At 38.4% G+C, this 15095-nt stretch overlaps 1 protein-coding gene across 1 annotated transcript in view; it reads left to right on the top strand.

Moving 5' to 3' along the window:
• Window positions 1-15095, top strand: part of LOC134651337 (alkaline phosphatase-like) — a 105384-nt gene that overhangs the window by 47552 nt on the left and 42737 nt on the right. The window contains exon 2 of the mRNA XM_063506411.1: window positions 10434-10634. Within this exon, the coding sequence (XP_063362481.1) occupies window positions 10538-10634 (97 nt within the window). The 5' untranslated portion in view covers window positions 10434-10537. The remainder of the gene's footprint in view (window positions 1-10433; window positions 10635-15095) is intronic.

Here is a 15095-nt window from a genome sequence, read left to right as displayed (position 1 = left end):
TTTCAACTAGTTCTCTTTTACAGCGCAATTCGGGCAACCAATATCACTTTTACGATAGATCATGTTAGATGTGAATTAGATCTCTAAGTAATATCTTGTGGAAATCGTTCAAGAGTATCTCCAGAATCGCGGAAATGTCAAATTTGACAGGCGATTGGCGATGACTAAAAGATATCTAATAGATGTCTATTACAAAATCCGAATCGGGCCCAGATAAGATTGCGAAGTAGGTAGCGATGCGAGAATAGACAATTTTCTTGTTTCGCATGCTCAAACTTTCACTTGTTTTTGTACAGGAAAGAAGTTGTTACTCTTTTTATTTACACGAGGTATTTGTTGTGTTATGAGTAAAACGTATTAACCCTCCCTTAAACATTTACAGTTCAAAGGACTTTTTGCTCTAGCTGATAGTGAAATATTTGCTAACAAATCATTGTTCAGTATCTTAGGAAAGTACTTTAGGAAAATCTATCAATTCCCTTAAAATATTACATTATAACAAATCACATGATTTTGCGATGTTTAAGTAACTGTTATTAGTCAGTTATGTGTAACTTTTAGTTCATAAACCAGATAGGTACCTACTTACTTGAAGTTTCGTATATGTAAAGCTGAAAGAAACATTCAGTATTTACTCCGCTCCTTTATCATGTGTTTTAAGAACCTACATAAAAAACATGAATAGGATCACTTCATTGTCTTTCTTTCTCCTTTGTCTGGCAACACCCTTTTTCCTCAAAAATGCTTGTGGGTACTCAATTTAAATTAATATCGAACGTACACGTTTGCTATCCCATAAAAATGTTTATTGAAATTATCTTCATAAAATGTTTTTTCTGTAGGTTATTTTACCCAACGATTCCTCGAATTGCGATTCGCAACTTGACTTAAAAACAATAAACAATTAATTACGAGTCACGTTCTCCAACACGAACTCAAAAAAAAGATTGATTGGTTTGTTGCTTGTCCAGAATTTTTCTAGATGATTAGCGAAAAATATTGGTTGCACGATAAATTAATAACATTATTCAAATATCTTTCTGATGTGAGTACACATACGTTCGAATGGGCCTGTATGCTATCAACGGGCGTTATATATCGTGAACCTAAAATAAAACAAAATTGAATATCCTCTGTTTTCGCTCAGTGACATTATTAATGTTACATGTAACACTGATATTTCTGTTAGGTACTTATTCGCGCCAAGTACCCTCTCGAGCGGATTACATTACCTATTTATAACTCGAAAAGCCTTTTCTTTCTGTAGTACTTGTCCCAAAAGATTTTGAGGAAAAAAAATCTTAGAGCTTTATTTGAATGTCAATTACTCTGAAGAAATGTACTGTAAGTACGGAACGAAGGTTTTTGTTACAAATAAAATAACTTTAGAAGCTAGAAATGTTACATTAATAATTTTTTGTCTTGAAACAGGTTTTTGTGTTACAGTCTTGAATAAAAACATTTTCTTGCCATTTGAATTTAAGAAAGTTCCTGTATTAGATAGGTACTAATAAACTGGGCTTCCGTTTTAAGTCCTGTTTCTGTTTTCCTTTTTATATTATTTAAATATTTCACAATGTACTCAGACTTAACAATTGATTTTGTTACTATAATGAGTTAATCGCTCTAATATTTAGGTAGACATGAGGAGGAGGAGGGCTTTGAGGAGGCAGGTAAGTACATCGGAGATTATGTTCCCAAACATTTAACGGGCTGAAATTTAACCACCTAGCGTTTGAGCTTACTAAAATGTGTGGTAAGTTTTAGGTAAGTTAAGTAAATCCGCTGCATAAATTTCATGAGCACCCGACAAGGCAGGATTCACATTAAGCGGTGACTTATGTCGGATGCAGGTAACATACTTAGCGGTTTCGTAATGGTCACATGTAAGCTTTTGTGGTTGGTCTTGGTGTGTTTCGTAATTAAAACTAATGAGAATAAGAAGTGTTAGCTTGGTTAGGGTTAGAATATTTCAGATTTTGGTAATCCCGACAAAATTATGACATTCAATAAGTTAAAATATATAATATGAAATATGAGCTTGTGGAGAGCTTATTAATTTAATAAAATATAATTGTCTCGTTCGGTTCATTATTTACAAATTTCGAATATTTTATACAGGTAAGGGCTTTGTTTCCGTTTAGTCCTGAGACTCCCGAGTACCTATATTTAAATATCAGTAAAACCGTGTAGTCAGTCAAATAATTTCGAATTTACGGTATCTGATTATTCTCAATAGATTCCCTGTTTGTTTTGATATTATTTCCACAGGCAGAAGTACAGAATATGTATATTATTATACTCACGTTAAACCACTGTTCGGATAATATAATTATACGCGTCGATTAGCAAGGTATATAGTTCATGTATTAAATTAAATTAATAGTACTACATTAACTCAAACAGGTTCACGGTCTAAGGAAAGGTTAAGGTATAAGCCGGCACGTTGATTTGATCTTTGAATATTCAATTTTGATTGGCCGTCCGAAACTTAAATTTAGTTTACAGTTTCAGCACAGTATACTGAAGCCGTACCTTCAAAGTTCTGCTCAGTTCTAACTCTACTCAATGAAAATAAGTTTTCACCTTTTGAGTTCGTCTGCTTGACCTTGATCATGAAGAAATGCTAAAATATAAATTGTTCGGAACAATATCTGAAGTGAAAATCAACTGAACGTAAAAACAATAACTTAAAATTAATTAAACAATGAAATAGATATAGAGCTCGGATTTTTCACGGCAAAACAAAACACTATCGGAATCTAGCCAGTGATAGAAACATTATTTTATCGATATCGATAATTCAGTACTAGAAGAAAATACGTCACCAAATAAAATAAATATGTAATAAAAACATTTGTATGAAGTTATATATTAGAAACAGACGCAATTTCTAACTTCGTTCTAAGTTGTACATGCAGACCTACCTCTTTGTTGCTCGACTATGGCAAAGCTAAAATGAAAAGTTATTTTATTACTTACCTATATAATAAATAGGGTAAAATTGCAATTACTAGCCACTGTTAGTTACTGGCCACCTTTAGGTAGATATATACTGTAAAATGAATTCTGTTAAAGGGTGAATAGCATTTATTTACAAAACAACTAATTTGATCAAAAAATGGTTTTAGAAGACTCATACTCTTTTTAAGAGACCTATCCAACGACACCCCACACAGTAGGGTTAGGGTGAAAAAAAAAAATTTTCCCCCACTTCATGTGTATGGGAGGTACCCCAAAAAAACTTTTTTTTTTAGATTTTATTGTCCACTTTTTCGGCGTGGAAAATATACATACTCATACCAAATTTCAGCGTTGTAGCACTAACGGTCACTGAGATTATCCGCGGACGGACGGACGGACGGACAGACATGGCGAAACTATAAGGGTTCCTAGTTGACTACGGAACCCTAAAAATGTATTGAGGCAATACCTGTCATATACTCTAGTAATACTCGATATCGATAAAATAATATTTCAAGCACTGGCTAGATTACGCTAGTGTTTTGTTTTGCCGTGAAAAATCCGAGCTCTGGTCATATCACATAAGTGGTAAGTAAAAAGTGTCTAAGTGTAAGGCCTGAGTGGACGCTCGAAGCGGAGCGTTCGGCGGGGCGTGCAGCGTGGCGTCGGGCTCACAAGTGATTTGAGCAGCGTGCACTAAGGCCGCTACTATACGTTTGCATTTGTTTAACATGCACGCCGCACGCCCCGCCCCGCTGCACGCCCAACTCGAGTGTCCACTCAGGCCTTACCTTAAATAAGCCCTCCTGTGACGGGTGGGGTGGCCTAGAGGTCCATGGTGTCAGCCGCGAATGCCGCGATAGTTGAAGACTCCGCTGGTTCGAATCCGGCCTCCGCAACTGGAGAGCTTATTACTTAGTCACTTCTTCTTTAGTGTATAACATCTATTACAGTTTATAATTTATATACAGTAAGTACATCTCACTACTTAAAAACGCAAATCAAAATATTTGATAAAATAATTTAATATGTTCCCAAAGTATGTTTAAATATTTTTTTTTTTTAGATTTGAGTGTTTATTCTTAGATCATATTTAGTATTTATTTTGTAGGTATATTTTAATTGTAATAAATCAAAAGGTAGGTAACTAAGAAGGAGGTTCAGATTATCAGGTTTAATATCTGTTACTGTCTATCTAATAGAAACCCCTTTTAGAATAGAATATAATTAAATAGAAAAGAATATAATTATTCGTAAGCACAAATAAACGAGACAATACATAATATAAAAAAAAACACAAGATAAGATTAAAGTGCCACGAAATGGCCTTATCTCAGCATGTTGCTGGTGGCTTCCAGCGCTGATCTTCCTATGGCCTATCTCTGTATCCTGACAGTTTATATTTTATGTTATGGTAAGTATTAGCGATACTACAGTTGTTTCCGTAACAGATAGTTCTAATGGATAAAAGATGACACCGTGAATGGATTTGCATTTAAACATTTAGGCAGATAGATTTGCATTTAATAGTCGTACTTTTAGCTTTGGTATTTTCATCGATGCGTTGGTTGCGTGTGAGGTTTTATCTCCTGAATCGTTATTAACTTATTACTCATTGCAAGTATGTCCATATTGTGAGGTTGATACATTCTTGACGAAATACTTCGACTGTACGCAGAGAACTAGGGACAGATATCATATATAGACGCAATATCTACCACGTCGGGGGTGTTGTGGGCCGTCAATCGGTAGCGCCAGCAACCGGCCTATTGAAGGCGCTGGTTCTCAGCTGATTACGTCCCATACTCTCGCTAGTGGCTCCAAGAAGCTGTTATGCATGCACAAGCACAAGCTAAGCACAAGAACACGTGGATGCACCCTAGGTCCAAGCACTGGCATCTGATAGATTACGCGATCGTGCGGCAAAGAGACATTTCCCAGGTCCAAGTCACCCGCGTAATGCGGGGCGCTCACTGCTGGACTGATCACAGGCTTGTAATTACAAAGCTGCGTCTTCGCCTCCGCCATCCTCGTAGGTGTGAAAGATCGAAGCCGGTGTGTCTAAACGTGGACAGGCTCAATGACCGCGAGGCCAGGGAGATATATGTTGAAGCCTTAAATTCAAACATCAGGTCAGTCGACATGAATACGGGTGATGTCGATGATATCTGGAGGACTGTGTCATCTCATATATTAGACTCAGCTAAGTCAGTATTGCGCAAAAGAGTTCGTAAGCATGAGGACTGGTTTGATGAAAATGACACAGCCCTTTCAGAAGCTATTGGCAAACACCGTCTTCTTCTTCAGCAGCACGGTAGTGCTAGCCAAGGTGGAAACGTTGCGGAGTTACGGCAGAGTAACATAAGTCTGCGTAAACTATCAAGGGAAATTAAAGACAAATGGTGGCAAGATAAGGCTCGCCATATGCAGTTGCTCGTGGACACTAATCAGTTAGGGGAGTTCTATAAGGAGATCAGGAACCTTACGAATACCACACCACCTGTAAAAGTGCCTCTTAAGCCTTGTAATGGCGAAGGCCTTCTTAAGAGTAAGGATGAGGTATTGACAAGATGGGTAGAACACTTCAACACTCTGTTGAATGTTGATCGGGCAGCAGATCTGGTACACATCCGGTCAATGCCTCAACTCGAACTGGATGAGTTACTGTCAGGTGATGAGGTTGCTCTTGCTATTAAACAACAGCAAAATAAGCGTGCGGCCGGCATCGACTTTATACCAGGAGAACTGATTAAATATGGTGGCGAGGAGTTGCAATCAGCTATGTGGAAACTTTTTGTTCTTATATGGGAAAAGGAACAAGTCCCTCATGACTTCAAGGTCTCTCGCATAAGGGCGTTGTATAAGAACAAAGGTGACCGTTCTGACTGCAATTCTTACCGTGGTATTTCGTTGTTATCGGTCCCCGGGAAAGTCTTTGCCAGAGTCTTGCTGAACCGCCTATTGAGCATATCTGAAAAATTGCTTCCGGAGACCCAGTTCGGCTTCCGGCCTGACCGAGGCACCTGTGAAGCTATATTCTCTGTGCGTCAACTAGAAGAGAAAAGCAGAGAGCAAGGTCGTCAACTGTTTCTCTGCTTTGTTGACCTGGAGAAGGCATTTGATAGCGTGCCTCGTGAAGCCCTCTGGATAGTTCTGAGCAAGCTTGGATGCACGGAGAAGTTTGTAAGGCTAGTGAGACTCCTACACGACGACATGGAGTGCTGCGTTGCTACCGACGACGAACAATCGGACTTCTTCCCCGTTACGTGCGGGGTGAAGCAAGGTTGCGTCCTAGCACCCACTCTGTTCGCGTTGTATTTTTCGGTCGTAGTCAAAGAAGTCTTACTCACATGCTCTGAAGGTGTTCGCGTCCGCTATCGCACTAACGGCAACATTTTCAACCTGGCCAGGTTTAAAGCACGCACAAAAGTCTCATACGCAGTGATCACAGAGATCATGTATGCAGACGACTTGTGCTTTGTGACTGAGTCCCCGGAGGGCATGCAGCAGCTCATGTCCAGCTTCGACGAGTCCTGTCGCAGATTTGGGCTCAAGGTCAGTGTCAAGAAGACTGAGGTGATGTCGCTGGACATTGTCAGTCAACAGGCACTGGTCGTTAGACTCGGCGAGGACCAGCTGAAGCAGGTTGACAAGTTCCGCTATCTGGGGAGCACCATAACATCCAAGTGCGACCTTGATGCAGAGATTAACAGCCGGATCGGGGCTGCGGCTGCAGCTTTTGGCAAGTTAGACCACAAGGTCCTCAGCTCACACGACTTAAAACTGGCCACTAAAATATCCGTGTATATGGCAGTCGTGCTGCCCAACCTTCTATACTCCGCTGAAACGTGGACCGTTTATCGCCGCCATATTCGCATGCTGGATCGATTCCACCTCAGATGCCTACGCAAGATACTGAAGATCCGATGGTCTGATCGTGTTCGGAATACCGAAGTGCTGCGTAGAGCAAATGTGGGTGGTATCGAGGTATACCTCATGCGACGTCAGCTTCGGTGGTGCGGTCACGTTTCGTGGATGAACGACCAGCGTGTGGCTAAGCGCATCTTTTATTCCGAGCTTGAGGAGGGCAGGCGGAAACAGGGCGGCCAATTCCTCAGGTACAAAGATGTGCTTAAGCGGCACATGAAAAAGTGTCGTATAGAGCCCGCGCGATGGGAGCAGCAGGCAGCCACACGAGCGGAATGGCGGTCTGCAATAAATGCCAAAGTAACTGAATATGAATCGCGACGGTGCTTGGAGCTGGATGCCAAGCGCGATGAAATAAAAGCCAGACCACCTGCGGCAATACATTATAATTACACAAATGGTGTGCTCGCATGCCCGCAATGTTCGCGAACTTTTTGTAACAAGATCGGCTACGTCAGCCACTTGCGAGCACACCAGAGGCAGCAACGGAGTTGAAGCAGTCGCCGTGGCTGAATCGGCCGTGGAGTCATTACTACTACCACGTCGACCCTTCTCTTTGATTTGGCTGACAAAATCTAGTTTTAGTTGTAGATAAAAACCTGACAAATATGCAAGTGAGAATCCTATATTAGAAATATTATCCTAGTTTTTTTGTCATTCTCGAAATTCTGTCGACTTTCTAGTGAACCATAAGAAAGATATATTAAGATACACATATAAATATGGGCTAATACCAAAGTTCTGCGACGAGCCCAGGTCGGTGGAATAGAGGCTTACCTAATGCGTCGGCAGCTTCGGTGGTGCGGTCACGTATCACGTATGGCGGAAGAGAGAGTGGCGAAGCGCATCTTTTATTCTGAACTAGAGGAGGGTAGGCGGAAACTTGGCGGACAACTCCTCCGATACAAAGATGTTCAGAAGCGACACATGAAAAGGTGCAACATCGAGCCCTCTCAGTGGGAAGGTTTGGCAGCACAGCGTCCTGAGTGGCGCAGGCTGGTGCAGGACAAAGTGCGCGATTTCGAGGAGCAACGTAAAGTTGACCTCGACGCTAAGCGCGACGAGCTGAAAACGCGCCAGCCTGCTCCCATTAACTACCACTACGTGGCTGGTGTCCTCACGTGCCCTCAATGTGCGCGGGAGTTCACCTCGAAGATCGGCTACGTCAGCCATCTTCGGGCGCACGAGCGCCGAGCAAACTAGGAGTCGTAGTGGTCGCCATGGCCGAAATCGGCCGGAAGGATCATCATCATCATAAATATGGGCTCTAACGGCACCTTAACCAGTTTTGTTTTATCATGATTGTTCAATTTTGACCCATTTACTCCGACCGTTACATGACGTCGCGTGAGAACAAGCAATCCAGTCCTATTTGTTTTTTCTTTATTTTAATATTCTCTGCGAAGTTTGAAAAGTGGAAATAACCTTAATCGCTAATAATGTGCCACTGGGCTTGAAGTAATGGAGACAAATTGCAATTTTATACACATTTGCTCACATGTAATTATGTCATTAAATTAGCATGTTGATAAATTATCGCTAAATTTAATCTATGGTGACTAACGCTTTACTAGTGTTACTACAAAAGAAAACACAAAATATTTGGTGATATAATTTCCTTTGTTTATGATTATTGACTTATTTAAATGATGTAGTGATATGGTTGAACAAATTAAACTCAATACATATACGTATTCAGGTAGTAATTTGTTACCTGAATAGTGAATACATCCCTTTATTGATTACTATTGGGGGTCCGTTTTAACGAGGTCTCGTTTTACTCGAACATTATTGTGAAAAAATATAGTTATATTATTTCTGTAACTAGTACAGATTTAAATTCGCAGTTCAAAAGAAAACATTAAGTAAGCTCGTTTGCGTCGATATAATAGAGCGCCACAAAGTGTACAATTGTTCAATATATAGCGATAAAACAATAATTTCAAGTTCCTTTGACCGCAATCAGCACTTTGGAAACTTGGTGTATACTTAACTTCATTCTGGGCCTGCTTTTTGATTCCTGGTCTTGTTTTGACTTTTGTATTGGATTTTTATTGGCGAGTAATATCTTATGGCATGTTTTGCAGGAGTTGTAGATGTAGATGACTTTCAATTACGAGTATGAAGGCTACATACTGAGGGGCTACTGCAAAAACCGAATAGGTACTAGAATAATCGACACGAAAGACATTGTGATTGATGAAAATTACTCAACAGACAATCTTATGTAGTACACCGCAACAACATAATTCAACAACTGTTACTGTTACTACCTACCTATTAAACTTACAAGTAACATAACAAACTTACCAAAGTGTTACACCACATGAAAACACCCAAGTTCTGAAACAAATATGTACAGTGCTGTTCGAAAACATCTTGAAACCCGTCATATACGAAAACTTAAGTCGTATAGTAACTTCGGGAATTTTCGAAACATGCTAAGACATCATGATTCAATGGGTAAGTACCTATCTCACAACTCAAAATCCTTCTCCAACAGTGTGCGTTTCCGATACCACAGTAGGTATTTTATTAGTACGATCAGCCATTGTGAATATCCCTGAGGAAGACTTGGAAATCTTCTAATAACAACCAGAAAAAAATATTTAAAAAGCATATACGTTTTTACTCGCAATGAACATAATATACTCTTCAATTAAGTTCAAACGGACGTTGGGACCTCGTCCAAATTTCATTTCAATTCATTAATGAACTCTCTCTCCTCTGGAACGGAACACAGCTTGCTTCAACCCCTCAGAACAATGAAAATCCTAATTTAAAATAAGAGCTTCTAATAATATAAATTTGCATTTTTATGTAATGGAAATATTAAAATTATATTTTAGAAAGCAAGTCGTTTTCCATGTATAAATGTAAATTATAATGTGAAAGAAGTACCTACATAATTTTAACGAAATCCGCATTCAAAGTTTTAAATACGGTGCCCACCGTATGTAAAAGTTTACTTTAAGCAATAGTTGGGCATGTAGATTGTAGGTGCGTTCCTTTTTAATGTTTACACAAAATGTATTTAATGTTAATTATTTTTATACATCACATCACACCTTTTCAAAAATACCATCATGCATCATCTAAAAAAGTTTTCATACTTAGGTCCATGTTTATTTATTTTTCTATCAAAGAGTGTAAAATATAATCTTTTGGAATGTGTGACTAAAATTGTTTTTTTTTTAACCATCCATAAGTTTTATTTAATAATTCATATTACATGTCAAATTACAAACAAAAAAGAAAGTAAATTAAACCTATGCTAACTAAAATTGTTACATTATAAAGCAAATTAGAATTACTCTGTTTTTTGTACAAATAAAACAGACTTACGTTGAAACTTACTATCACTACGCATATTTTACTTTTAACGCTACAAAACTCTCATATTTCAAAAACTAAGTGCACCATTGTGCTTGCATTATTTACTCTATAAGTATACTATATATTTTGCTGTAAATTTACACTTTACGGCACAAACAGTCTGGCCCATTAAAGGAGGTTATAAACTTAAGTATTTCTTGTTGCAGATTACGAGATGTGACTGGAACAAGATTGCTCTGCGCGAAGGATGAGCGTTTGTGGGATTCATTCGAGAAGTCGTCTAGACTAGTACCGATGCAGCTGCGGAATCATGAGTACTTGGTACTGCATCGTGTTTATGATGTCCACGATAAGTACCGGCATTCTGTCACCGGCACCCCTCAAGACGGAGGCAAACGAGCCTTATGGTAAGCATGTGTTTCTTCAAACAAAAACGCCATTTTTGACACTGAAATACCTAATCCATATCGTATCTAGTCGTAATATGTGACGTATTTTAAAGTTTGTTACTTGAAAATTTAGAGTTCCAACCCGAGCCGATTTAGGTACTTCAAATCGGAATTGTGAAGGTTTGGTCGAAATACAACTGTCAGTTGTAATTGACGTAAGTTTTTAGTTTCGAAAAATAAAATGAAATGGTAAAAGGCGAAGAACGCTATTTTGTATTAAAAATAGCCAGACAAAACTAGCTTACAGGTGTAATACCAGAAGATCATAAATTAGAAAGGAGTGTATTCCCATTTTATGAAGTTTCACTTCTCGAGTAAGGAAACAGATGCCGGTTTTCATAAAGATTTGGCATGTTCACAAATGCATGACCTCGATTTATACCCAAATGGATTGTGTCAAGAGCCAAATACATTTATAAGTTTCTATTACTGCGCGCGCTTTCCTAAATGCGGAACTGAGGGCCTACCGCGAACCATGTTCGACGTGTTGCCTCCCTGTCACACTTACGTACGAATTTACAAGTGCGACAGAGAGGCAACACGTTAACGTGGTTTGCTGTAGGCCCTCTGAATATATCTGACGTGTAAGACGATTCATTACGATACCATGAGTTGATCCTTTCAAAAGAGGAAACAATAAATAAATATCGATTTCACTTTCATCGTTTTGATTAGGTACAATTGCAAAAAATGCATTTATTTTAATTTTATGTATTCGGAGAACCCAACAGTTATCAATTGCACAATAATTATAAGTACATGTATATGTAAGTAACAGATAGCCAAATATAGAGCAATAGGTTACCAAACAATTGGTGGTTAGCACTAAATTTTACAACCTGTTACCGACTAGTATTCTAGTTTGGCGTGATGACCCAAAACGAGTCTTGCCCTCTAATACAAGAGCACGCCATTTTACCCGGTCCTGCGCGGATTCACGCCAGCTTCCACTGACACTGAGCTCTACTAATATTCTATGAATACTTAATATAATACTGAACTTTTTTTTTTTTTCAATCCATCTATTTATTTCACAATAATGTCAGATTTACAGAATCACACATGAAAGTAACTTAAAAAAAACATATGATCTAAACTAACTAAAGAACTAGATTCATTGATTTTAAATATTTCTACATTTTCTACGTTTATTTCAAACCATGTCATGGCGTATCCATCCATTTAAAAGTGACATGCTAAAGTTAAGTAGCTACCTAATCAAATAGATATAAAAAATAGAATAACGTCAATGACTTAACATTATTAAAAAAAAAACAACGGGTTGCACTCCGGGAATGCCGACAGAAGTGAAAACTCAATGACATCTTACGTCTTACGCTCTCGCGAGTTTAACTTTTTTCCCCATCACAAAAAGTGCACAGCGCCGCTAAAGAAGTTTTCACTTAAAAAAAAATATTACAGAAATAAAACCGGCCAAGTGCGAGTCGGACTCGCGCACGGAGGGTTCCGCACCATCAACAAAGAATAGAGCAAAACAAGCAAAAAAACGGTCACCCATCCAAGTACTGACCCCGCCCGACGTTGGTCAAAAATCACGTTTGTTGATTAGGGAGCCCCACTTAAATCTTTATTTTATTCTGTTTTTAGTATTTGTTGTTATAGCGGCAAAAGAAATACATCATCTGTGAAAATTTCAACTGTCTAGCTATCACGGTTCGTGAGATACAGCCTGGTGACAGACGGACGGACGGACGGACAGCGGAGGCTTAGTAATAGGGTCCCGTTTTTACCCTTACGGAACCCTAAAAACAAAAAGAAATTAACTAAGCATTTAAATCCTGATTACGTTTTTAGCTAGGCTTTGTTGCCCCAAACAAGCAATAGGCGTGGTACGAGTATATCGGCCACGGTATAGTATTACTTACTTAGTTACATATGTTTTTGGTAAAATTGTAACGACAATTTATTTTTCACCTAAACAACCTGTCAAATGCTGCACATGTGTTTAAACGAACATGGTTTTAAGCTGAACGCCACTGGCTGGCGACTCTTTTGTTTAATCTGTTTCTATTCTGTCAAACGGTAAACAATTGAATAAATCGATTTATTGTCAGCGAAAAACAATGTTTAGGAACTACAGAGGTCCCAAGCCTCACTGGCCTTTTATTTGCGATAAAAGACGGGCATAACTTTGACATTTAGAAAAACAAATCCCATCAAAAACATTAAGTTTTGAGATGTAATGTGAAACCAAGTCGGTTATTTTAATCAGTGCCAGGGGGTGTTAAAACCGTATCAATAAGATATCATTAATTTGTAATACGTATAATGACTTGGCTATCGCACTGCATAATGACAAAAGGATCATCGTCAGCTATTAAAAAAAATTCTAATTGAACATAATGCTAGCGCTAATTGCAGTTTGAGCATTACACATATTTACGAGTACGGTACGAGTAAAGCATTATGTGCGATTGCCAAGTCATTATATGTATTACAAATTAAAGATATTTTATTGATACGGTTTTAACACCCCCTGGCACTGATTAAAATAACCGACTTGGTTTCACATTACATCTCAAAACTTTTTTATAGTAAAAGCGTTGCGAGACTTGCACCTTTTTACATGTAATGTTTTTGATGGGATCTCATCTCTTTTTGTAGGCAGTCCTTCTTTTCGGGTACTCATACCCATATTATATATACACATTATCATAACTAAACATATCTTCATTCATACTCACATCGTACATCGTAGTGTACCTTTACTTTACCTACTATTTGTAGGAACTGCAACAGTCACTTTGTAATATCATATATTTATATGGGATTACAAACTTACTTATGCAGTTCTTAGATCTTTAAAACGTGACTGATATTGCAATATTTTTAGGTTTTCCCTTTATGTGGCCATTAAACCCTAACTCTGTACCAAATTTCAGCTCTCTGAGTTTATGGAAAGTACTAGTTCCATTCTGATGATCATGAGTGAGTGAATGAGTGTCATAAATGCGAAACTTTGCTTTCGCTTAACTTCGGAACTAAATGACCTACAGCCTTGAAATTTTGGATTTTAAGTATGTGATTATAGCTTACTGGATGTCGAAAATTTCTGCGTTCTGGTCTTATCCAGAGGTTCTCAAATAGGGGCCTGAAAATGCGGCGAAATGGTTCCAGTAAAGGATGGTACGGCAGTGTTTGCTTCGCGCTCGACTTGGCGGGGGCACTGCCGTGCCCCCAGATTATGGTTCATCCATAGAAGGTAGGATCCTATTGAAGTGGTATACGCGTGCCTCCGTGAGGGACAAAACATACTTACGCAATGCCACACTATGATTGGTCGAATTTATTTGTTGCCCACCATAATCCATACTAATTTACGGTGGGGAATAAAAAAAAACTGAGACTGTGACAAGGACAAACAATTTATTTATTATTTATTTATTGATCAAATAAGTAACACAGCATTACAGTATAAAACCAAGGCACTGTGAAACTACAAAATATAAAGATACAAAGAAAAACAATATACATAAAAATGAAATTAACTAAATATTAGATTTGGGCGACGACGTAACAGCGTGGATCCGTAGCGTCGTCTGACTCAAGACAATACAACAAACAACAATAATAGCGCTTTCGCTGCTACTCCTACTAAAAGATACATAAGACTATCCCGTTCGGTCATTTCCCCCCACCCCTCATGCCCGACCAGTTAAGACACTAGATTCATGGGTTCATCCTAATAAAATGCTTAAATTTTTTATCAATTATTTTTCTAGTTTTGTTAAACTACTCGTATCCGTTAATTCAGTCACTTGAATAAAGTTTATAAACGAATTGCCGTGGTTTGATTGTGAAACCACAAATGTTTTCTCTGATTGATTTTTGATAGAATTCAACCCTCAATAACATGTGACAATAACATGAGAACCCGTACTTTAAAATATATATTAACCGAGAATAATAATAAATAAAAATGGAGACGGTAACCCATCAGGAGATAAAGCGAAAATAGAATAGGTACAGTCACCAGCAGAAGTTGCTAAGCGGACCAGGCCGCGTAGCCAACGTGCTAATCGCTAACGCTCCGTAGCAACTGTCACTGTCACACTAACATGGAAAAGTGATAGAGAGACACAAAGCGATTCGATAGCGAAGCGCAAGCGATCGTCACCTTGGCTAGGCCGACAGGTGTTCAAAATGATCTTGACGCTACTTTATTGTTAAGAGAATAAGAGTGTGTCAAGGTAATTTAGGTAATTGTGAACACTTGAACACCTCGCCCGCTTAGCAACTTCTGCTGCTGACAAAGAGCTTAAATTAGTGTAGTAAATTAAGTAAAAATTAATGTTAAATGTATAAAAAGTATCATCGTTCATATAAGCAAGTTAATTATGTATTCTATATTCATATAAAATATGATTTTAGATTTTCAATTTTGTTTAAAACTGACTA

The sequence above is a fragment of the Cydia amplana genome, chromosome 10 (assembly GCF_948474715.1).
Source record: "Cydia amplana chromosome 10, ilCydAmpl1.1, whole genome shotgun sequence".
In the NCBI taxonomy this organism is placed as follows: domain Eukaryota; kingdom Metazoa; phylum Arthropoda; class Insecta; order Lepidoptera; family Tortricidae; genus Cydia; species Cydia amplana.
The sequence above is the reverse complement of the archived record's forward strand: the minus strand, read 5'-3'. Positions and strand labels throughout refer to the sequence as shown.